This window comes from Thermobia domestica, chromosome 8, assembly GCF_964235325.1.
Source record: "Thermobia domestica chromosome 8, izTheDome1.hap1.1, whole genome shotgun sequence".
Taxonomy (NCBI): Eukaryota; Metazoa; Arthropoda; class Insecta; order Zygentoma; family Lepismatidae; genus Thermobia; species Thermobia domestica.
Genome location: NC_137461.1, coordinates 268,176,392 through 268,201,085, shown reverse-complemented (window position 1 = coordinate 268,201,085; position 24,694 = coordinate 268,176,392). Strand labels below are relative to the sequence as shown.

Genomic DNA, 24,694 nt, shown 5'->3' with positions numbered 1-24,694 from the left:
ATTACTACTACGAAGTAAATTTATGTTATAGTTGTAGAGGACAATATCAGTAAAATGTCTCAAGAAGTTTCCCCACGTCCTAAGAACGAACACAAGACACTGAATCCTACCAGTTGTTCCTGCAGAATGGTTTTTATTTTGAGGCAGGGGCGTAAATAAGAGCTCCGCAGAGCCCGCATTTCTGGGGAGCCTGAAGCCATCAGGGCTCCCCAAATCTTGAAGTGGTACGTAGAGATGGGGCCCCGCTCCATGCTGTCTGCGGGAGGTCCCTCAAGCTTTTAGTTACGCCACTGTTTTGAGGTACTCTTTTGTTCGTAAAATAGGTTGTAAAGTTGATGAATTGTGACCACTTCACGAATCTGAACAAAATGAACTTTACATTAGATATTAGAAGAAAAACCTCTTGAAACCATAATCTCACAAGACCTGACGTTAATTTTCCCGAGGTTGTTTTGGACTATAGAGTCAAATGTTCCATTCTTTTCCTGCAAAATAATTATCAACGGTTATAACAAAAAACACTATTTTCAGAAATTATAGATTATATAGTGTAGTTATGAGTCCTAGATTTATTGACTGCCACACTTTCTACTGTTTGTATCCCTCTAAACCTATAGTGAGAGGTGCAGAGACTCACTTTAATCAAGCATCCTATTAAATTAAGTACAGAAAGGGACTTCAAATTGGTCTGCAACCTCCTCGCAGTAATCTCTGCCACCTATAATTGTTCTTGACTAACTGCAGAGAATTTGAAACCAGAAGACATTTTGTAATTGTAATCGCTATATTGGATAAACCATTTTGAATTTTGTAATTTTGACTTCAGATTCTGAATCAGCTGTCCCAATATCCTCTGACAGTATGTTTTCTTCTAAATTAAATGATTGTTTCAGTGTATGCTTAGAGACCACCACTAACGTTCACGTGGACAGATTTCCAATGTTGAATAGATTTCTCATTGTCTCTATCGTTTATGATTTCACACCTTCACCAGAGATGTCAAATCATATGGACAGACTCACATATCTTGAATTAATTTCTCGTTCTCTCTATCGTTAATGATTTGATATTTGTCACCAGACATTTCAAATGATATGGGCGATTTGTCTGTATCGTTTATGATATATGTGACAAGAGATGTAAAATCATATGGAGAGACTTCCATACCTTCAATAAATTTCTCGTTGTCTCCATCGTTTAAGATTTGATATCTGTCACCAGAGATGTCAAATCATATGGACAGATTTTCATATTTTAAATTTTTCATTGTTTCGTGTATGATATATGTCATTAGAAATGTCGTATAATATGGACAGACTTCCACATCTTGAATTAATTTTTAATTGTCTCTATCGTTTATGATTTGATATCTGTCATCAGAGATGTCAGATCATTTCAACAGACTTCCATATCTTGAATTAATTTCTCGTTGTCTCTATCGTTTATGATTTGATATCTCTCACTAAAGAGTCAAATTGTATGGACAGAGAGGTGAAATACGAGGTGAAATACGATGACAAATCATATGGACAGACGTGTTCTACAAGACTTTCTCTTATCTATGCATATCATAGTTTAAAAGGTTTAAAAGTAAATCTACAGGGCCTTTCTGTGAGAATGAACGGAAGTTAATACAACTAGTGTGAATTAAGTTTCAGGTTTAATATGAGTCACATAGACTTTTCATTATATGTCTCGGATGTACGAGTATAATTAAGATTAATAAAAATAACACAACAGTTGAACATAAACAGCAGGTGTGTACATGCAGCTGTGTCGATTTAAAGTTCATAATCATTATCATATTAATCATATTCATAATCATTATAATTTGTTGGATGAATAATGGATTTTCTTATGTCATCATCATCACAGATATTCTGCCATTGTTGGCTGACCACTTGCTGCAACTGGAAAGCTTCCATGCTCCACGGTCTTCCACTAACCTCTTCAACTTCACGTACGATTTCTTTGTTTTGATATCGTCCATTAATTTTAGTCTTCTTTCTTTTCCTTCTCTTTCCTGCCACTATATTCTCTACAACGTCCCTCATTATACTGTTCCTTCTTAAGCAATGTCCCAACCAGTTTCTCTTCCTCTTCTTAATTATACCTGAACTTGTTCTTTCCTTCCCTACTATTTTTAACATCCTCTCATTCGTTTTCCGCTCAACCCAGCTAATATGCTCCATTCTTCACCACACCCAAATTTAAAACCTTCCAGATGTTTTTCATCATTTTCGCGTAATGTTCATGTTTCTATTCCATGCAGTACAATACTTCACATGAATAATTTTATGAGTCTTTTTCTCTACTCTTTATTCAAGGTCCCATAAAATAATCTTTTCTTCGTCCTAAATGCTTCTTTCGCCATTCATATTCTTGCTTTTATTTCACCTTCACATTTCATACCATTACTAATAATAGTACCCATATATCGAAAACTGGTTACCTGTTGTATTGTCTCTCACTGCTATTTCTATATATTTGACACCGATCTCTTCGTTTCAATCGCAATGGCTTTTGTCTTCTTAACATTTAGTTTCATCCCATGTTCTTCACAACCCTTCCTTAAGTTTTCTAACGTTTCATTGATTTTCTCTTCAGATTCTGGAACAACTGCCATATCATCTGCAAACCGTAAATAGCTAATCATTCTACTTCCTACTGAAATGCCATGTAAGTCTCGATTATTAACGTAACAAATTACGCCTTTAATATACCCATGAAGATTCTATTGGTACAGTTGTATTAATGTATTTGTTGTTTACAAGGAACTATTGTACAGTTTTTCCCAATGAATTTCATAGATTCGAGATATGTATACAATGAAAAGTTTTTACGCGTAATGTTAAATCAAAGCTTTCAATCAATACTAGTTGTATGCACTTCCGCTTTTCGTGAAGTACTAGAGAGTAATTTCTATTTACTCTATTCAGACTACAATAACTTTTGAATATCGATATAACGAACAAGTAACTAACTTAATTTAAATGTACATACCTAAGTCTTTATCGTACATTTCATCCTCCGCCACGGCTTCTTCATTTGGTACATTCTTATATTTTTTGTGCACCTTTTTTCCTTTATCTTCGTCCGTATCCTCTTCTTCTTCATCACCTTCACCTTCCATTTCATTCTCCTCATCTGGATCTATTAAGTTGCTATTTAATAGGAACACCTTTGTCTCTTTATCCCTGTATCTCATGCACTGTTGTGTGTTCGTCGTTGCCACTGGTATTTCATGAGGTTGTATATCAGATACAATTTCAGCCTCAAGTGCATTGGATCCCGTCACCAAATGGTAGCTATGTGGTTTCGAGTTGCCATACATATGAATATCATCTTCATCGTAATCAAATGAAGATTTTCCTTTTATCTTAGATTTATTTCTGACAATGGATTTATTGTTATGATGGTCAATCGTAAGTTTCACAATCTCTGATTGTGGTTTGTTAGAATCTTTCTTCGGTTCCTTGTCGGAAACATGTCTACCTTTCTTCTCTAGTTTCTCTGAAAGAGATAGGTTGACAGATTAGAGAATCAATCGGAGAAATATACGTATTTTGAAATGTTAAGTGTTGTCTTTTATTTTGTATCTTACACGAAATAATTTCTATGGGTTTGCTTGGAAATTTTAATGACATTCATGATTCTCATAAAACTAACTAAGGCGGCATTTTAAAACTATTTTCATGATTTCTCGTACAAAGTGAACTGGTTGTCACTGATACGAATCATAACAAAACAGAGAAATGTCTAATCAGAATAGGGATATCAAGAGAGAGAAATGGAGCTAATGAAGATTCGTATTGGGTGGGTTATTAGTGATTGTCAAGCATTATAAATGAAGCTCATGAGAAGCGTATAGGATGAATGATTACTGGGAGTCGAGCACAAAGAATAAAGCTTATAATGAGACATATGGGAAAAATGATTGCTGGCTGTTAAACAACAAAAGTGAAGCTCATGGAAAGTCGCGTTGGATGATGATCATTAAATTTCAAGCGACAAGAGCTCACGATGCACCATGTTGCACGGATGATTGGGGGTTGTCATCAGACAAAAGCGGAGTCATGAGAAGGATAATGAGATGGATAATTCCTGGTTGTAAAGTGAAAAACGCGACATGAGAGTTTATATTGGATAGATGGTTAGTGGATGTCAAGCAACAACAGCTTACGATGAGTCATGTTGCATGGATGATTGGCGGTTGTCATCGGACAAAAGTGAAGGTCATAACGAGTCATGTGGGATGGATAATTCGTGACTGTCAAGTGAAAAACTTGACCCTCTTGAGAATTCATATTAGAGAGATGATTGACGGATTTCAAGCAACAACAGCCTACGATGAGCCATATTGCATAGATGATTGACGGTTGTCATAGGACAAAAGTGAAGGTCATGAGGAGCCATATGGGATGGATAATTCATGAAAGTTAAGTGCAAAACTCATGAGGATTCATATTGGATAGATGATTAATAGGTGTCAAGAAACAAACAGCTTGCGATGAGCCATATTACATGGATAATTGGCAGTTGTCATCGAACAAAAGTGAAGGTCATAAGGAACCATATGGGATGGATAATTCCTGACTGTTAAGTGAAAATCTTATGAGGATTCATATTGGATAGATGATTAATAGATGTCAAGCAACAACCGCTTGCTATGAGCTATATTGCATGGATGACTGGTCGTTGTCATGAGATAGAAGTGAATGACATGAGAAGCCATATCGGATGGAAAATAGGTGGCTGTTCAGTGAAAAACGTGAAGCTAATGAGGATTGTTATTGGATAGATAATTGGTAGATGTCAAGCAACAATAGCTTACAATCAGTCATATTGGATGGAAGCGTGGTGGTTGTCATAAGACAAAAGTGAAGGTCATGGGGAGTCATATTGGATGGATAATTAGTGGCTATTCTAAAGAGTCCACTTTGCTATAGGTTGCTGATGAAATTAAGCTTAGGCATGGATAAAACTCAATGGATCTCTGAGACAATTAAATTTACAAGAGGATAAAACTGATTAAACTTACCAAAAGACAAAACTGAATAGGCCTCTGAGGTAACTAAGCTTAGGTGAGGGTAAAACTGTACGGGGTCATGAACAATTAAATTTGGCAGAAGATAAAACTGAATTGTTCTCTGAACCAGTTAAACTTAGCAAACGATAAAACAATGAATTTCTGAGGCAACTAAGGTCAGGACATGATAAAATTAAATAGGTTTATGAGGTCCGAAAGAGGATAAAACTGAACTTTTCTTTGAGTCAATAATAGTCAGAGATAAAATGAATGACTTTGAAGCTAATAAGTTTAACTGAAGATAAACTGAACAGGTTTCTGAGGCAATAAAGCTTGACAAAGAATAAAATCGAATTGTTCTCTGATGCAATTAACCTTAGGAAAAGGTAGAAAATGAATGGCTGAGGCAATTAACTTTACCTGAGGATAAAGCTGAATGCAGGCCGGTAGCCAGCCCAAAAATGTAGAGGAGGGCCTGGCTGAAGTTAGAGGGAGGGCGATCAACCATATTATAGTTCATTTTCAAGACTACCGTAAACATTTTAGGAGGGGAGCAAAAATTTAGGGGGCGGACCCCTACACCCCCTAGATACGGGCCTGTCTGAACGGATCGCTGATGAAATTAAACTTAACAAAGTATAAAACTGAATGGTTCTTTAAGGCAATTCGGCTCAGCCAAGGATAAAACTGAGTGGATACTTAAGACAATTAATCTTAGCCAAGGATAAAACTCAAGCTGTCGCTGAGCCTATTAAGAGTCTTCATCCCGGCGAAATTAAAATATCGCTAATTTTACAGTAATTATGTGATATCTTCAAATAGATAAAAGATAATTGAAATATGGAACAAGAGCGCTTTAGACAATATTACTTTGCGTGAGGTACCGTTATCACAAGTCACATTGAGGCTTTCCGTTTTCAGCCGTTTAGAAACGCGAAAATAAATGCCGATTTTCAAAATGGCTCGAAATCGAAAGCAGATAAGTGAGTCGTGATAACGGTTTCTCATGTAATATAATATTGTCTAGGGCGCTCTTGTTCCACATTTCGACTATATTTTATCTATTTGAAGATATCACATTATTACTGTAAAATTAGCGGTATTTTAATTTCGCCGAGATGAAGACTCTTAAGCATTAGAGAAAATAAAACTAAATGACCCTCTGATACAATTAAACTTATTAGTGAAAGGGAAAATCTGATAAATGTCCAGTCTTTCCTTATAGTATCTTACTCAGATACTAGACTACAACAGCCATAGAACTTTGCAGCCGACCCACACTATTTTCAATAATCTTCCCACGTTAAGTAAATACTTGAAGTGTAAAAAAAATGTAAGCAAATTCTTATGATGTAATTTTTCTTCAAATAAGTCTTAACACTGGATTACATTTAACTTTCTTTTATTATGGGAACAAACCTGCGAGATATGGATTGAATGTCTCCTTTTCATTGCTTGGCTTCACGATTACCAGAGATGTGTATGGAGTTACAAACGAATACTGAAAAAAATGGTAAGATTATTAACATTAATTGCAATACTAGACATTTTATTTTTGGAATACTTTAGTACACTTTCAAGTGTAAAGGCTTTGTAACAAACATTATGGATCTGATTAGGTCCACGATGTTGTGTTCTCGTCAGATGGATTGTAAAAAAAATATTGTTCTATTGCTGTGAGTAATAGGAGAAATTCACAGAATTTAGTTTGAGAAACTGGTAACTTATCATGCTATTATGTAACAGCCAAAATAAGATTGCAGCGCAGATTGAGAAAGTGTTTCTACAGAGTGTTCAAAAAGTCTTTATACACCTGAATCGTGGCAACTCAAAGTCGCATTCAAAGTCACATGAAATAAAATTTTATGCGAAGGTTTGCAACACTGCTATATTATCGCCTTGCGTGAAGTTCCTTTCTTAGATTCCAGTCGGGAAAGTGACGTTTAAGTGATTGTTGCATCTAGTTTGCGGTCTCTGAAACAATGGTGTTAACTTTGGAACAAGGAATATTCCTGGTTGAACATGATGCGGCCTGGTTCCATTTATCAGGTTACGTCAATGCCCAGAACTCACGTTTGTGGTGTGCAGAAAATCCCATGGCATACATGAAGTTCCTCTGCATGAGCAGAAGGTAGGGCTGTAGATTGCAATATCCAGAAGAACAATAGTCGGCCTCATATTTTTCAGACAAACAATAGACTCAACTCGTTATTGTGAAATTATTCACCAGTTCATGGGAGAACTAACGGAAGACGAAATTCGTAATGCTTGGATACAACAAGTTAGCGCTACAGCACATACAGCTCGCCAATCCATGAGATTACTGCAAGAGGTTTTTGGAGATCGAATAATTTCAAAGGGATTGTGGCCATCTCGGTCTCCTGACTTGTCTCCTCCGGATTTTTACTTCTGTAGTTATGCAAAGAATTATGTTTATAAAGGGAACCCCCACACGCTACAAGAACTCGAAACACTCATAGCATTCCACATGAACAACTTGTGAGAGTATTTGAGAACAAGAAGAAACGTGTGCAAGCATGTTTGGAGGCTCATGGCGGACATTCTCAACATTTGCTGTGAAAATGTGTGTTAAAATGTGTGTGTGTGTATGCTACGTCCTGTACATAGTGCTTTTATGCCATAAAATATAATAAATTTTGAGTAAAATAATTTTCTCGTTGCTTTGAATATGTGACAATTCAGGTGTATAGAGACACTTTGAACGCTCTGTATATACTGGAGTGTTGCAGAACAAATTAATTACGCAATTTTGTAGCGTAAACAGTATTATGCGTTCAAGGAGATACAATGACAACAATTTACGTAGGGTGTGTGAAAAATTGAATGTTACATGCTTATTAAGAAATATATTGTGTTTTATTACATTAAACAAATTACTGAAGTCTGTATGAACTGTGTCAACTTGATTTTTATTATGAATTTCTGTTTGCCAATAAGTAAGCAAGATTAGTTAGTGTCGATTACTTATGTCAGAAAATGACACTGACTTTGTGAAATAATTGGATAAACATGGACATATAGGGTTTATATTTTTGTGTTAACAATAAAATCAAAACTTTTAGCGAGTGCAGGGACTAGAGCTATTAGTCTATATCGTTTTATATCAGCATTATTCCTGCTGCCTTTGGAGATTGGTCAATTTTAAACAATTCACATTTTGTTAGGAAGTGATAACTTGTAACATGTGGCTGAATTTCTTTCTTCTATCCCGAATTTCTATGACCTACCTAGGTATAAAGTTTGAAAATATGCATGTATATGTGTCCTAAAAAATTGCAAAATATCACATTAAAAGCCAACACGTCTTTGTTGCTGCAGGGGTAACGTCAAATGTCCCCTTTCGTTTTGATTTTTATGTACACACATTTCAATCAATATTATGATAATATACAAATAAAATACGTATTCGGTGTTTACTTATATCGGAAGTCTCATCCCCTTTCCCTAAGGAAATGCTAGAATGATGATACTACTGCTGAAAAAAACAACAACAGATAACTACATCCTATTAGAGCACTCGACCTTAGGCATCTTGAAATTATACTCTGCAATGCAGGGGTCTGTGACAAAAGTTCTCCCAATATTTGTCAAATATCAGTCATACTCGAGAAATATCCTTATTTTCAGTACCGGTATAAAAATCTTCATACTAACGAGGGAACCTATCCAAGTGCAACTCTGACTTCGAGTCGAGACTATGGCCGTTCGATACCTTGTCCCAAAAGAACATAACACGAAAACGGATACATCCTCGATCGCAACCGTTGCGGAGATATAAGCGTGAAAAGTTAGAAATTGACCTTTAAACTATACATTACAAAGTCGGATCCCGGGTCAGATTTTTCGGAAACGGTCGGGTAAGGAAACTCAGCGAATACATATCAAACTAGTGTGGGGAGCCCACCACCTTTTGAATGAAAAATTTGTGTCCCCGGGGCACTCGCAGGGTCCCAGGCGGGGTCCAACTCAAAATTTGCAAATGGAACCAGGGGTCAAGTAGCATATTGTGTGAAAGCTATTGTTTTTATAAAAGAAGATAGAACAAATCTCAACTCTCTACGATAACCCTGTGCAAACGGGCAACTGGTCAAAATGTCAATACAAGAAATGAAATCTTTGAGTTTTACGTCCCACGGTTATGCCGGTTAGACTAAAGAAGACGGTGATGATGAGTAATGGATGAAATGATGGAATGAAGAGAGTGGGAGGAAACGGAATAACACGAGGAAACCCACTCACACGGTGTTTGCCCACCACAAAGCTTACGTGGCGATGACTGGGATCGAACCCTGGACCCCAAGCACCAGAGGTGAACGCTTTACCACTGAGCCACCGCGGCCCCCAAAATGTCATACCTTGCACTTTTAAACGTGTTTTTCTGTTTTGTTATTGTCGCAATTTAACGTATTTAGAAGAGTGGCCATACAGTTTCTGATGTAGGTTGTATTGACATTTTGACCAGTTGCTCGTTTGCACAGGGTTATCGTAGAGAGTTGAGATTTGTTCTATCTTCTTTTATTTAACAATAGCTTTCATACAGTATGCTACGTGACTCTCGGTTCCATTTGTAAATTTTGAGTTGGACCCCGCCTTGGACCCTGCGAGTGCTCCGGGGACATAAATTTTTCATTCAAAAGGTGCTGGGCTCCCCACACAAATTTGATTTGTATTCGCTGGGTTTCCTTACCCGACCGTTTCCGAAAATTGACCCGGAATCTGACTTTGTTATGTATAGTATGGAGCTCAATTTCGAACTTTTCACGCTTATACCTCCGCAATGGTTGCGATCGAGGATGTATCCGTTTTCGTGTTATGTTCTTTTGGGACAAAGTATCCAACGGCCATAGTCTCGACTCGAAGTCAGAGTTGCACTTGGATAGGCTCCCTCGTAAGTGTTTATAAAAATCTTTACAATAAGTGCAATTGAACTGGAAAAAAATCTTTCGAGGTTGTAATACATACTATATATGATTGTACTCAATATAGTTCACAAGCATTCTTATAGTGCTACTTTTATTTCTCGTACATTTAGAGTCCCTCGGGTGTGGATGGAGATTTTTTCACCAATATGAAACAAATGAAGTAGGCTTCAGATATCACTCCAGTGTTGGGGACAGAGAGACTGACATTAGCTGAGGTGATGATCTCTCTTTCTAACGTGATTGTTGCTACGAGAGGTCAAGTACTTTGATTCCGTCTCACTTTTCTGAAATCCTTACACAAGGTCAAATATTTCTAAGAAAAGTGCGGTCCCTGCTTCTAAAATAATATTAGAGCTCGAAGTGGTAGTAGATTTGTACCAGTTGCGGTTTCAGTAGAGTAGTTTAGAGTTGGGATGAAATATATTTTCGGAGTGCGTAATTGATACAGAAAACCGATTCTCGCTATCTATTACCGTCTAAGCTCTATAGCAATCACGTTAAAACCGAAACTAGTTGACTTCGTTCTCTTCTAGTTTGAGTAGAGAGTTAAGAGTAAATATGGTGTCTTTCCTTAGAAACCTAAATAAATTGGAAGAAAATTGCCAGAGCTCCCTAGTGAATAAACGGTTAGCGTACGCGTGGGAGGCCCGAGTTTGATTCATTGCGGCAGATGACGTAGTTCGAATCTCACGTTAAGCTGCAAGTCTAGCTACTGAACAGGACGTTAACGTCAAATCGAATCAGATCAGCAATTTATCGGTTAATATGTGCAAAGCTTTGCGAAATATCTTTGCCACTTCCGCCAAGTACCGAATAATGTTCTGTTTTCAGTAATCGGTCACAATAATATTGTTGTAAACCTGTGAATCATCTGACAACAGTTACACAGATAGCTGTGCTTCCGTCTGTTTCCTTTGTTATTCTTGTGTCTTAGCATATATGAACATAAGATGGCAGAACTATTGCCTATGTAACTGTTGTCAGACAATTCAAAGGTTTCCAGCAATATTATTGTGACCGATTACAGAAAACATAGAACATTATTCGTTATTTGGCATAAGTGCCAAATATATTTCGCACAGCTTTGCTTATGTTAAACTATAAATACCAATGCAAATTCTCTCAGGTAATAACTAGTTATTTCTGATACGCTCGGAACGCGATGTCTTTACTGCTAGCAGAGATGGTTGACCCCAGACATCCTCTTCAAACTCCGGAGGACATCGACACTGCAGTCCAGGACCTAACTGCTGCGATGAAATCCGCCCTTACACCGGCTACCACCACAAGCGACAGACCTCAACCCCAGCCGGATCCTGGTGACTTGCGGACCACAGCCCTCATCCATATGAAGCGCTGGGTCAGAAGAAGATGGCAAACAAATCGCAACCTCCAATACAAGGCTCTCTGGAACGACCTTACAACCAGAATCAAGAAGAGACTCCACAGAAGAAACATGGAAAAGTGGGACCAGAAGATCCGAGAAATGGGGACGCCATCGCCAGAGTTCTGGAAACTCCTTTGCTCATTGAGCAAACCCTCAGGATCACCCCGGACTCAGCCTCTACGCGGACCTCAAGGTCTGGTGTACTCACCTCAGGAACAGGCAGACATATTGCAACACACTGGGAGAATGTCTTCCAGGAGCACAATATACAACCCGACCGACGCACAATAGAAACCGTGGCAAGAAGCATACAGAACCTAGAGCAACCAGAGCCCTGCCCAGCAGACCAACTAGTGACACCCAGGGAAGTCCAGAAGATTGTCAGTAGCTCAACACACAGCGAGCAGGAGGTCCCGACCGAATTCCACCAGCGGCAATCAAACACGCTCCGCGCAAAGTCATGGTACTCCTGTGTCGAATCACCAACGCAATACTACAAACTGGCCACTATCCTACCAGCTGGAAAGAAGCGCGTCTGATCATGATTCCTAAGTCAAAAGGCACAAGAACGGACCTCAGAAACCACCGTCCCATAAGCTTGCTCAGTCATCTCAGCAAGATTGTGGAGCGCATCCCCCAGAAGGAACTGACACAGTGCGTCGCAGACCGGAACATCATTCCTCACCGCCAGTTCGGCTTTCGAGCTGGACACAGTACTACGCTGCAACTGGTCAGAGCAGTAGAAACAATCACCCACCAATTCAACGAAGGAGGTCACACACTAGGCTTGTTTTTAGACGTGGAGAAAGCCTTCGATTGAGTGTGGCATGATGGACTTCTGCATAAAATGACCTCAGCTGGCATTCCCAGATACCTCACCAGAATAGTGAAGAGCTACCTCACCAACAGGAGCTTCCGAATCTCTCACTCCGGAGCAAACACAGATCCAATACGAGCAGGAGTACCACAAGGGTCATGCATTTCACCCTTGCTGTACAACATCTACACAGCAGACCTGCCCACCACAACCGCAAAGATGACAGCGACGTTCGCGGACGACACTGCACTGTTCGCCAGCAACAGGAACCACAGGTACGCGGAAATGGCTCTTAGGAGACACATCGCTCTCCTTGAGACATGGACGCGGAACTGGAAAATAAAAATCAACACGGACAAAACTGCCCTGGTGGACTTCAACAGGAAACGTGCCCCGAAGGAATACAACATTACGTACCAAGGGACTCCGCTACAACTGCAGCAGAGTGCCAGATACCTGGGTATACTCTTGGACCAGAAACTCACCTTCCGGCAGCACTTGGCAGATACCACAGACAGAGCGAACCGGAGATTCCGTGCCCTGCTACCTATCTTCCTCACCAGACAACTATCCCACGAGGAGAGAAGAAATGTGTACATAGTATACATACGGCCACTACTGCTCTACGCCCATCAAGCATGGGAACACGCAGCGCAAAGCCATCTTAGACCGCTTTAAGTTGTCCAGAATAGGGCAGCAAGGACAATAACAGGACACACGATGGACACAAGAGTCGACCAGATCCATGAAGACCTCAATCTACCGCTCCTCAGCGAAACCAGACGCAGCCTTTCAGCGACCTTCTGGGCCCGAACACGACAACACGAAAATCCTGCAGTCACCGACCTAGCGAGACCACCGCCTCCAGCCAGAAGACACCACAGGATGCCTCAACCCCAATAGTCGACCAGATCTTCCCAAGCCAGAGTCTGCGACAGTAGCGGACTCCAACACCAGAAACGCTGGACCACCAATGACAAACAACCACCACAGATGGAAGGCAAGGGTTTCGGCCCGGTACTTCAGACCAACATCCCATGACACTGCCGAGCTGCCGAGCTGTTCTGAATTAACACACATGTAACACGCTAAAGTGATAGTCATTTTGTGTTGTTTCAACACCTCCTCATTTTTTACAGTGTACATCGCTTCTGTGAACACAATGAACGGTATATGGGTTCATTCTCCTTGCCAGTTTGACAATCGGTTCAATTTGCGAAGGTACAAAATTACTGCCACAGTGCATATAGCACTGTGGACTGAATCTCCCTCATTTTGTCCATGCCGAGATTCTAAGAATCGGACAGAAATTTCTCTGATGTTCTTACGTGTTTACACCGCATATCCTATCATAGCAACCAACCTGAACTCCTACTAGGTCCATTCTGTATTTCTCTAACTCATTCCTTACGGATTTTAACGCGCCTGCCCTATAAAAACTTCTAATATTCGATATTCCAAATCTCATGTCCATTTTCTTTTGCTAAGGTCGTGCCAAGTTATCAGTCCTGGTCCGAGGCTTTTGTGAATGTTTCTGAAAAAGTTTTTTTTTTTTTTTTTTTTTTTTTTTTTTACAGGATGAGGTTGTTAGCCTTACCTAAACCCCCAAGCTGGAGGGTCACTCATTGTCTGTCCGCGAATGCTTATTCAGTATCTTCGCAGCTAACCTCTATATCTAAAGGCCTTCTCCTCGATCCGCAACCTGAAGACGCCCCATGCCGTGTAAATATATATGTATACAGTCCCGCATTGATCAAGTATAACATTCCAGCTTATAAATTTATTTACTTCGGCTGTTCCGAGCTTAAGATATAAGTAAAAATACATTAGGAACAAATAATAAAGAAACTAAGTCTACCTGATGGATAACAATACGAAATGATATAAAAAGCAATGCGTTGATCAGTAGGAGACTGTATACCTACTTTTTGGCCACTTTGTATATATAGACAAATTGATTTGAATATAGGCGTATCTGTCCAGTTGCAAAAGATTTAATGCTCACAAACTGTCGTAACTCAAGATACGACTGTTTGTGAAAATGGTTTATATGCTTCATCTTAAGATACGACACAGTGACGTCATCATCACCGTCAAAACAACGCGCATTACAGATGTGTCGTTTTGCGAAATTGTAGAAGTCAGTGTATGCAACTACATAGTAAACTATCTCAATTTTCGATTTTTTTTTTAGATACGACACTTTGTGACGCTATCGATGTATTGTCACACCTCTGCCGATGTATGAAAGTGACAGTTTCATAATCCTGTCACTTTAAAATTGATCATCTAGCTCCCGTGATTTGCTCCCGTGATATGCTAGACATCATAACGAGGTCTACCTGTATAATAAGCCGGTTCTCTGTAATCAGTTCAGCAGAACGATTGTGATATGATTCGTTCGTTCTAGTGTACGAACTTTAACATTGTTTGTCGCCAATCAAGGCAAGGTACGCTTTCGTAGCAGTTTCTATACGAACAGAAAGAACTCTCCGTTTCTTCTCTACTGACGTCTACACAGTTCTCTTAGTAAACAACTGTCATTATACGAAACACATCAATAAGGATACACTTTCTGGTGTGATAATTTTGGTCACAAGTTGCTTTACCTGCACTGAATAGTGTTGTTACATGCCACCATATTTCTTGCTATACTTCTTAGAGTTTAGTGGCGACCGGTTAGAAACTTACAACATACCAAGAGAACAATGCATTGGTACATACAATCACATGTTTGTTTACATCATAGAAAACAAATAGGAGGTATTACTATTCAGCATAGCATCGTATTTTATTAAATGTAACTGCGATCGTCGGTGCATTTCTGTAACCCATTTCTCAGGTAGGCGAGGTTTGCGGTAGGAAACGATCTATAATGTTGAGGGTTGATCTTTCGGGGTGGTCTGTGCACCGAATTCAAACGGCGGTTGTGACTTAGACCTCACTTTAATATCACTTTAACATTACTATCATTCATAACCTTGCTATTGAATAAAAGAAACTCATACAGTGCATGTGATTGTGATAAAATTACGTAATTTCTATCTTACTGTTGTGCCTAATTATGTGGCAGCACACTGGGTTTTGTTTATAGTTGTGTTGAAGTAAAATGGAACACATTATACTTTACCTTTCTTCATCATAACATTACCTCTATTGAAAGTTGTTCTATTTGCTTCTTAAGCTCTTGACTTTCGTCGTTGTTGTGTGTTGAGTCAATATTCTTATCTAAAAGCTGCTTAATTGTCAGATACGCCCAAATCCTTTCTAAGAAGCGTGTGATGTCTTCGTTATTATCAGGTGAATCGCCGTTTACCCATAGCTTCTTTACAAAAGAAGGGTTCACAATATCAGATTCAAACACGCCTCTGGAAGTAATTCCAGTGATTTTTCCAGTTAAGACAGGACTGTCTTTGTTCTTCAGTTTACCAGCAACTACAAATTCAGATCCATTCATAAGAATCTGGAATTTATTTTGAGTCACATTGGTCACCTTAGAACGAAAGAAAACAAACACATTTATATGTAATGAAATATATAATGAAATAAAGTTATTCCTTAACGATGCTGAATACCTGCGCCATCTTTGAGTTTAGCCCTTTGATTTATATAGGGATTATTTTTCTCTTTTCTATAAAAGCAAACTGGAATTATTATGTTTAGGTTTCACTAATTTGTTTTTCAAACCTATTTAAATATCCGTTGCTCCCTGAAAATTAAATTTTGTTATATTATTGTGAGAACATCTCGTGGAAACCCGCCCTTATGTGTCAGAGTACAACAAAGGGAACTTTGATAAAGTTGATAATTTCAAATATCTGGTAAGTATTTTGACGAGAGATGCTTACTAAAATAGTTTAAATATTGAGTTGTATTGATTTTGAGTTTATCGTCCTTTTCGGCAACAAGCCCATATGGGACGTGGGTCTATTAATTAACGTGGAATCCGAAGCACATGAGCTCCCGCCGGTAATGAATGAAAGAGATCCGATCAAGAATTGCGATAGTCAAAGAGGCAATTAACAAAAAGATCATTCTACACTAGCAGGCTTAATATTGGACTAAGGATGAAGCTGGTCATGTGCTATATATATGGACCATTGGACTGTATGGTTCAGAGACTTGGACATTAAGGAAGTTGGAGAAGAAATTGAGTTGAGTTGACTTTGAGTTTAACGTCCCTTTCAGCAGAGAGGCTATATGAGACGGGACCTACCGATTGTCGTGGAATCCGAACCACCTGAACTCCCGCCGGGAATCGGACCCGGGTCTCCCACGCCGAAGGCGTGTACGCTAACCGCTTAGCCACTAAGGAGCTCTGGAGAAGAAATATTTAGCGAACTTCGAAAAAAAAAAAGATGCTGGAGGGAGATGAAGACAAACTGGACAGAGAGGGTAACAAATGATGCTTTTTTTTTTTTTTTTTGAAACGGTTATAAAAGAAGAGGACCCATTGTTCGTAGGAAGACCATTTGGTAGAGGCAGATCTCGAAGGTAAAAGCTGAGGGGACCTGCCAGAACCCAATATATGATAGGTGTGTCATGAGTTTACTATAAACTTCAAAAAATACATAAATACATCCTCAGCTTTAAATAGGAAGCTGAGGATCGACAAACGTACAAGAAATGATTCCAGGCCCGAACTTAAAAAAAACAAAGAAATTAAAAAACTGTTAGTCCTAGGACCTGCCAAGAGGCAAAGACTTATAGTCCAGAATGTATAACGTCGTTGGCTTCCCGCGCTTGGACCTGCTCGTCACTGGGGGTGTGGTAAGAGGGTAGCCAATCACCACCAACCGTCTACTGCGCTCAGCGAGCCACGAGTAACCAAGCTGCCTACTCCTCATAAACGTCACTACAACTTTTTGCGGGAAGCGAACGACGTTATACCTTGCGTATTATAATAAGCATTATCTACATAGTAAATAACCAAAATATTGGTATGGAGAGAACTCAAAGAGATCTCAAGAGAAACACAGGTAATGTTTAACGCAGGGGTGCCCACAAGGGGGGCTATGACGCAAACTGCGTCATTGAAATATTTGGGGGGGGGTTAAAAATCTATATAAATATGTTTGAGGGGGTGTAAAAATTAATCGAAAAGTTTTTTTTTTTCATGGAAGAACACCTACGTATAGACAATTGAGGGGTGTGTGTCATGGACATGAGGGAGGGGGGTTGGCACCACTGGTTTAACGGGTAATTTTTTAACAGTTAAGAGCCACATTTAATGATATGGCTAATTACGCAGTCTACCTACCTGCCTGATGCGTACTACTTGAAAATGGACAGTGATAGTAGGCTTAAAGAACATGAACATGCTTTGCTATTTCTTATTAACATAAAGATCGTAAACATATTAGATTTGATTATTACTATCTGTGTGATCTGAAGTTAATTGGTGCGCAAGCTAAATTAATAGATGTAACCAATTTAGAGTTGTTAATTAGGCAAGATATTAACCTAGAGTGTATAGTCGGCCGAATAATTTCGGGAGGAGGGGAGCAACTAATTTACGTAAATTAGAGAGAAAAAAATTTACGTAATACCAATTTAAATATAATGGAATTTGAAAAGTAAGTGAGCTATAATTATATATTTTTTTAAAAAAAATCACTAAAATCGTAATACCAAAATTTATAATTAAGATTTTAGTGCATTATAAAGAAAACAAATAAATGCCCCCATTTAAATCCGTAGGCTAAGAAACAGAGATGGCACGGATTCTCAGCGCTACTATTTTTACAGTTATACAGTTATACCAAATTTTGCTTGTTTTTCCACTTTATCGTTATTTTTCAGATTAATTTGTGAGATTTAATACCAGTGCTCTATGTTTAATGAACACAATGGTTTTGGCTCAGTCATCTGGGGTTTTGACACATCTCAGTATTCTTTTCTAGAAGTATGTAAATACAGAATGTGATTACTTTGTTTTTTCACATACAATTTATATTTAGAGATGACTGCGTTTTAAGTCAGTATTTGGAACTACCTGCTAAACAGTGATGCCAATTTAGCCTATATTTGGCTAAACCTAGTTCATTTGGAAAGGCATTTAGCCATACAAATTTACGAAATGCTATAGCCTTAAATATAGCTTATTTTATGGATTTCTTTTGCTATTTTTCGCTTTTTTATTAGCCGTTAAATTAATTCTGAAAGTACTATTTCTTTGGAAATAAAGTTTTTTTTTTAAAAAAAGCTTATTTGTCATTATACAGGGTGTTTCAAAACAACACCGACAACGTTTGGGAGGTGATTTCTGACACCAAAATAAGACAAAAAGTATAGATCAAACTGGATGCACAAATGCTTACTTTCGGAGTTATAGGCTGCCGAAAACATGAAAAAATAAACTCTAAAGGCCTATAGCTTCGAAACTAGAACTATAGACTTCACTTAGGAACTAATATGTGCCCTATCAAAATATCCAAATTTCAGAATCCTGCGATATTTCCGCAACAATTTTTATAGAGGTAGTTCGTGAGTACTTCAAATTAAATGCCCGTAGAAAAAATACCTTTATAAAAATTGTTGCGGAAGTACCACAGGATTCTGAAATTTGGCTATTTGGGTAGGCCACATACTACTTCCTAAGTAAAGTCTCCGCCCGACAATGGTAGGTCACATATTATTGGAGCTATAGACCTTTAAAGTTCATTTGTTTCATACTTTCGGCAACCTATAACTCCGAAAGGAAGCATTTGTGCTCCCAGGTTGGTCTATACTTTTTGTCTTATTTTGGTGTCAGGAATCACCTCCCAAACGTTGTCGATGTTGTTTTGAAACACCCTGAATATTGTCGTGTTAATTGATTTCTCTCAGAGGGTGCTTTATTACGCAATCAACACTTCTTTTTCATTCTTCTCCCCCCCCCCCACAGATTTACAACTATTCATACTTAACTATACATATCAACTCATAAAGAATTTTCGCAGTTCATTGCAAGAAAGAAAGTTCTCTAATACAAATTTAGCAAACAGTTCGGTTCTTCAATCCACAGAGATTGCTTTTGTTTATTAAAGGAAACAAGTAGGATATCTAATTACAAACTAATTATTTGCTGAGCAAAACTATATAGTTTCATTAAAATTCAACACGTGTTACAGTTTCACCAGCTACTCTTTGGCTTTATCAGACACTAAGAATTTCACCAATAATATGGAGAAAAGAATTATGCAAATATGCAGTAAAGAAGACAAAGCAGAACAAGGTATACAAACATTCCATAAGGAGATAGAGAATAACGGATATGATAGAAAAAAGTTAAAGTACAGAAGATGACGGAACAAAAATGGAGAAAGAGAAGAAAGAAGACAAGATGGAGAACGAAGTGAAGGACGGATAGGAGAGAGAGAAATGTGGTGGGGGATAGAAAGTTTGGGAGAAGAAACAGAAATTATTAAAAGAATGTTGAAGAAGATGGAAGGCATATCAACATACAAAAAAGGAAGCAAGAGATTACTGGAAGTAATTAGAGAGAAAATAAGAAAGAAGAGAGAAGAAGAACAAGGGACATTGATGGAGGAAAAAAGGAGTGATCTACAAAATTCAATGCAGCGAGTGTGGTATGTGTGAAACTGGGAAGAAAATTAGGGAACGTATAAAACAACATAAAGATGACGTTAGGCTAGAGAGGGGAAAAATGCGGCCTACAAACACATAAGGGACATGGGGCATACAGTAAATTGGAAAGAAGTAAAAATTCTAGGCCATGAAGATAGAAACATAGTCAGAAAATGTAAAGAGGCACGATATATTGAAATGGAGGGTAATAAAGCAATGAACTGGAACTCAGAACTTAACATAAACCAACAGTGGAATAAATTGTTACAAAAGCTTAAAGTATAAAATGTGAATATATATATTGAATGTTGTACATGTTATATATGTGTATATGTATGCATATTTAGGTGTAATAGTGTTTACACGTTTACTGGTATTTATTAATATATATATATATATATATATATATATATATATATATATATATATATATATATATATATATATATATATATATATATATACGAGGTGCATCTAAAAATAAGTTTCCACGCGTGCGATAGCTAGAAAACCGTATGTTGCGCGAAGCGACTGCGTGCACGTGAGAGAGTAAGGTCTTAGCAAGGCGCATGCGTCAGCTGAACTTTCCTAGTGCTCTCAGTAGCGTTGTGGCAGTGGTTGGAGATGGACGTTCCTATTCCAGCTCCCGCTGCATGTGCAGTCTGAGCAGTGATAAAGTTTTCGAATGTATAGGGCATAGCGCCGATTAAAATCCATCATCAGCTGTGCCAGGTCTATGGGCCTAACGTCATAAGCAAGCAGATGATGCATTGCTGGTGTAGACAAATTGCAGCAGAACGCCAAAATGTGCATGATAAAGAGCGCAGTGAGAGGCCAACCGTCATTACAGACGACCTTGTGGACTTTGTTCGGCCCGTAGACCTGACTCACTCATGACGTTCGGTCCATAGACTTGGAACAGCTGACGATGGATTTCAATTGGCGCTATGACCTGTTCATTCAAGAACTTTATCACTGCTCGCACTTCACACGCGGCGGGAGCTGGAATAGGAACGTCTGTGTTCAACCACTGCCGCGGTGCTACTGAGAACACTTGGAAAGTTCCGCTGGTGCATGTGTCATATAATAAATATGCACATAATAATAATAAGGTTTTTTTTAAAATATAAAACTGAAATTAATGGAAACGTATTTTCAGTGTATATTTTCGTACACGGAAGGTGAGGATAGTAACAGAAAGTGACAATATATGGTCAAGGTTAGTTATGTGAATAGGAAACAAACTTTCCCATCAAGAGCAACAACAGCCAGTTGACTTTTTTGTAAGCTTCTTGGCCCGTTGCTTTTTTTCAAAACATAAACACATCTGATGACAAACGTATGGACTTCCCAGATAAAAATATAGCAGCACACTTATTGAAAAACAATTTTTGGATTTTTCTGCGTGATACATCACGAAATTGAAGAATATAGAAAGCACGGGTAAGAGACATTGAGCATGACAATTCACATCATCGAATCATACGCTCTGGATCGAATCACTAGTAACCGCAATGGAGTTTGGAACGCTTGCCGTGTAAGTACCCTCTCTTTTCCTATAGTATACCTTCTCCAACTTTGGGGAGGAGCTTCAGCAAAACTCTGCCATCTGGCATGCCTGAGAAAAAGTCATTCATCATTGTGGGTATAAGTCTCCTCTGACAAGCGAACCACTGTACTTTCAGTTTTAAAGATTTATTGTCATAATTCAGTTATAATAAATTATAATTTAAATAGGACTTCATATTTTCATTTCAAGCCCTGATACTTAATCTAAGTGGGTTTAAGTTGCAGTGCACAGCCTAACTTTTAAGGAATACAGTTTACTTATTTACAATGTCATGCAGTCGCATTTTTTAATATTTTACATGCGTCTTATTAGGACCTTAGTGTCTCACGTGCATGCAGTCGCTTCGCGCAACATATGGTTTTCTAGCTATGGGACGCGTGGGAAACTTATTTTCTGGATGCACCTCGTATATATATATATATATATATATATATATATATATATATATATATATATATAATTAAATACCAGTAAACATGTAAACACTATTACACCTAAATATGCATACATATACACATATATAACATGTACAACAATCAATATATATATTCACATTCATATATATATATATATATATATATATATATATATATATATATATATATATATATATATATATATATATATATATATATATGTGTGTGTGTGTGCATAATTATTTACTTAAATGTTTAAGTTAATTAATTATTGGTTTAAATTAGTTAAGATTGTCATTTTGTGTAATTAGCAACAATATAAAGCATCTATATAGAAATTTTCAAATAAGTATAATTGGAAGGAATTGCTGCTGCCAGGAGCCAATCAGAAGAATGATCTCTCAGCTGTTGTATGTATATACGATTGTAGAGTTATCCTGTATCACATAGTGTATGATCAAGCCAAAGAGTAGCTGGTGAAGCTGTAACACGTGTTGAATTTTAATGAAAATATATAGTTTTGCTCAGCAAATAATTACTTTGTATTTAATTATAACAAAGCAAATCTTCTAATTATGGAAAATTTCACAGTAGGATATCTAATTAGCTTGAAAACTCTCAATGTAAATCATGATTATTCACATGTGTATACGGAGAAATAAGCAGTGTTTGTAAGGAGTATGACCTGTCGAAAGAAGTACTACTAAAAATTGGGACAATGACAGTCTACACAAACACAATCCAATTACGGTGCATCCAGTTCCAGCGTCTCTGCTAGCTGCAACCTTATCAATGATGACTTATTTCAACTGAATATGGCTGTTGACTTTCCAAATCGGATGAGTTGTTGACGGATTTTATTGTAATTTAAAGTCATGTATGTTGTTTGTTAGTCTTCAGCGAATAAAATTCAATATTTTAAATTAGACTATAACTCACAATCCTACACACAAAAAAGGTGGGTTTAAAATCTACAATGTGGGTTATTGGTTAGCAGTTCAAAATGTAGCCATTTTCTGCGTAAAAAGGTTTATTTCTGAAGGCCATCTAGCCTATTTTCTTCCGAGGTTGTTGGCAACACTGCTGCTAGAGTTCTCAATTAGAATTGAAGTAGATAAAACAATAGATTATTATTAGTCACCAATCAGTATTAAAAATGCTGACAAGGCCATGCACATATATTTTTTAACCAACTTGAACGGGACAACAAGAAAATATGACGTTGAAATTCGTTTAGTCAAAATATTAACAATTCTATCTGTAGCCCTCTTATTAATGAATATAAAGTAAAATATTCATATATAATTATTGATAACCATTTAAAATTGCTTTTTCAGATTAGCACGCGCATACTCAGAAAGTTTTGTTAGGAGTTGCCCAAGCTTTGCGGGAATCCAATGCTGCAAGCCATCAGGTCAATGTGGTTTTGAACAGATATTATTTTGCACCCGAAAAGACAATAAGTAATTGTAAAATACTTTCGCCTATATTTTCAGAAAAAAAATAAAACTAGATTGTTCTTTTATGAGAGAAATGGTACAGATGAAATGTAAAACTACAAAGTTTCATGTTACACCAATCATTTCCTGATTAAGTTAGAAAGTTTGACGGGATCCGGACAGGTCCGTAGCCAGCCCAAAACTGTAGGGGGGCCCGGCTGAAGTTAGGGGGGCCGATCCAACCATATGATAGTTCATAACCATATTATAGATCTTTTGAAAGCCTACTGTAAAACTTTTAGGGGCCAGCAAAAATTTAGAGGGGACCCGGCCCCCCTAGACCCCCCTTGGATACGGGCCTGGATCCGGACCTACCAGAGCTCCCTGTGAGTGCCCTCCTGATACACATCGTTGTATCGATTCCAATCATGTTACTTGCATCGTCTGTATAATACCCTCGAGCTGGTTTAAATTCACAATGAATTCATCAAGTGTATATCTTTTACAACTGACATAATCCATGGTCATCACAACGCGAGAGTTCAAATAATTTCATTTTTGGATCGAACAGGTTTGTCTTTTTTCTGCTTCCTGCACAATGTCATAATCATAGCGGATGTCGTTAAAGTCAAAATTCCTAGCGTACGGGCCTTTCACGTGAGTGACCCGGCTTATATTCCCGGCAGGAGGTCACATGGTTTGGATTCCGTGTTACGTTGTACTTCCACGCCTCATATACCCTCGGTGCTGAAAGGGGCGACAAGCTAAAAATAAAATTAAATCAAATTAAGTAAAATAAATAATTGTTTGCATCAGGTGGAATATTGAATAGAAGCTGCTCGATTTGATTCTATTAGTAATGTGATACTTCTGGGTATTCCTCCGTCAAAAAGAGCAGAAACATGATCAGTGAGCAAGATACATCATACAGCCAGATTGCTATTAAAAATCAACTAGAATTACACCAAAAATCATTCACAATCCACTAAACACCTCCTCCACACTATATATATGAAGACTCCTTATTAAACAAGAATTCAAAACCATCACCACAAAAAACCACTAATTTGGCAACACTGCGAGGCATACCCACTACAACTCTAATATTTGTGTTTTTGACAACATGTCCAGCTTCTACACGAGATGACAGATAAATTAACTTTAAAATGCTTAAAATGCAGGAATTGATTGAATCGTCCAGCTCCAAACGTAGGGATGCGCACGAGACGAGTCGAAACACGGCTCTTCTAATAGAGAAACATACTTTTTTTTTAAGTCGAGACATCACTGTTACAGCACATTTTCGAGACGACACAGCCACAAATCTTGTCTCGTGCGCATCCCTATGCCAACGGCTCTTGTCCATTTACAGCATATCCTAGAAACCTTAGAAAAAATGTAGGATCTGTATGTTTTAGAGAACTGGGAATACTTCAGTGTTCACATGAAAAACTTGAAGATCTTCAAATAGTTCTAGTTCTACAAAACGCATCGATCCTACAGTTTCTCTCGGTTTTCTGGCAC

At 38.0% G+C, this 24,694-nt stretch overlaps 1 protein-coding gene across 1 annotated transcript in view; it reads right to left on the bottom strand.

The window, feature by feature from the left end:
* Positions 1-13,022: 13,022 nt before the first annotated feature.
* LOC145692569 (inter-alpha-trypsin inhibitor heavy chain H4-like) overlaps positions 13,023-24,694 on the bottom strand; it is a 29,921-nt gene continuing 18,249 nt past the window's right edge. The window contains exons 4-5 of the mRNA XM_081767878.1: positions 15,328-15,669; positions 13,023-13,235 (exon numbers count right to left, since the gene is read on the bottom strand). Of these exons, the coding sequence (XP_081624004.1) occupies positions 13,023-13,235; positions 15,328-15,669 (555 nt within the window). The remainder of the gene's footprint in view (positions 13,236-15,327; positions 15,670-24,694) is intronic.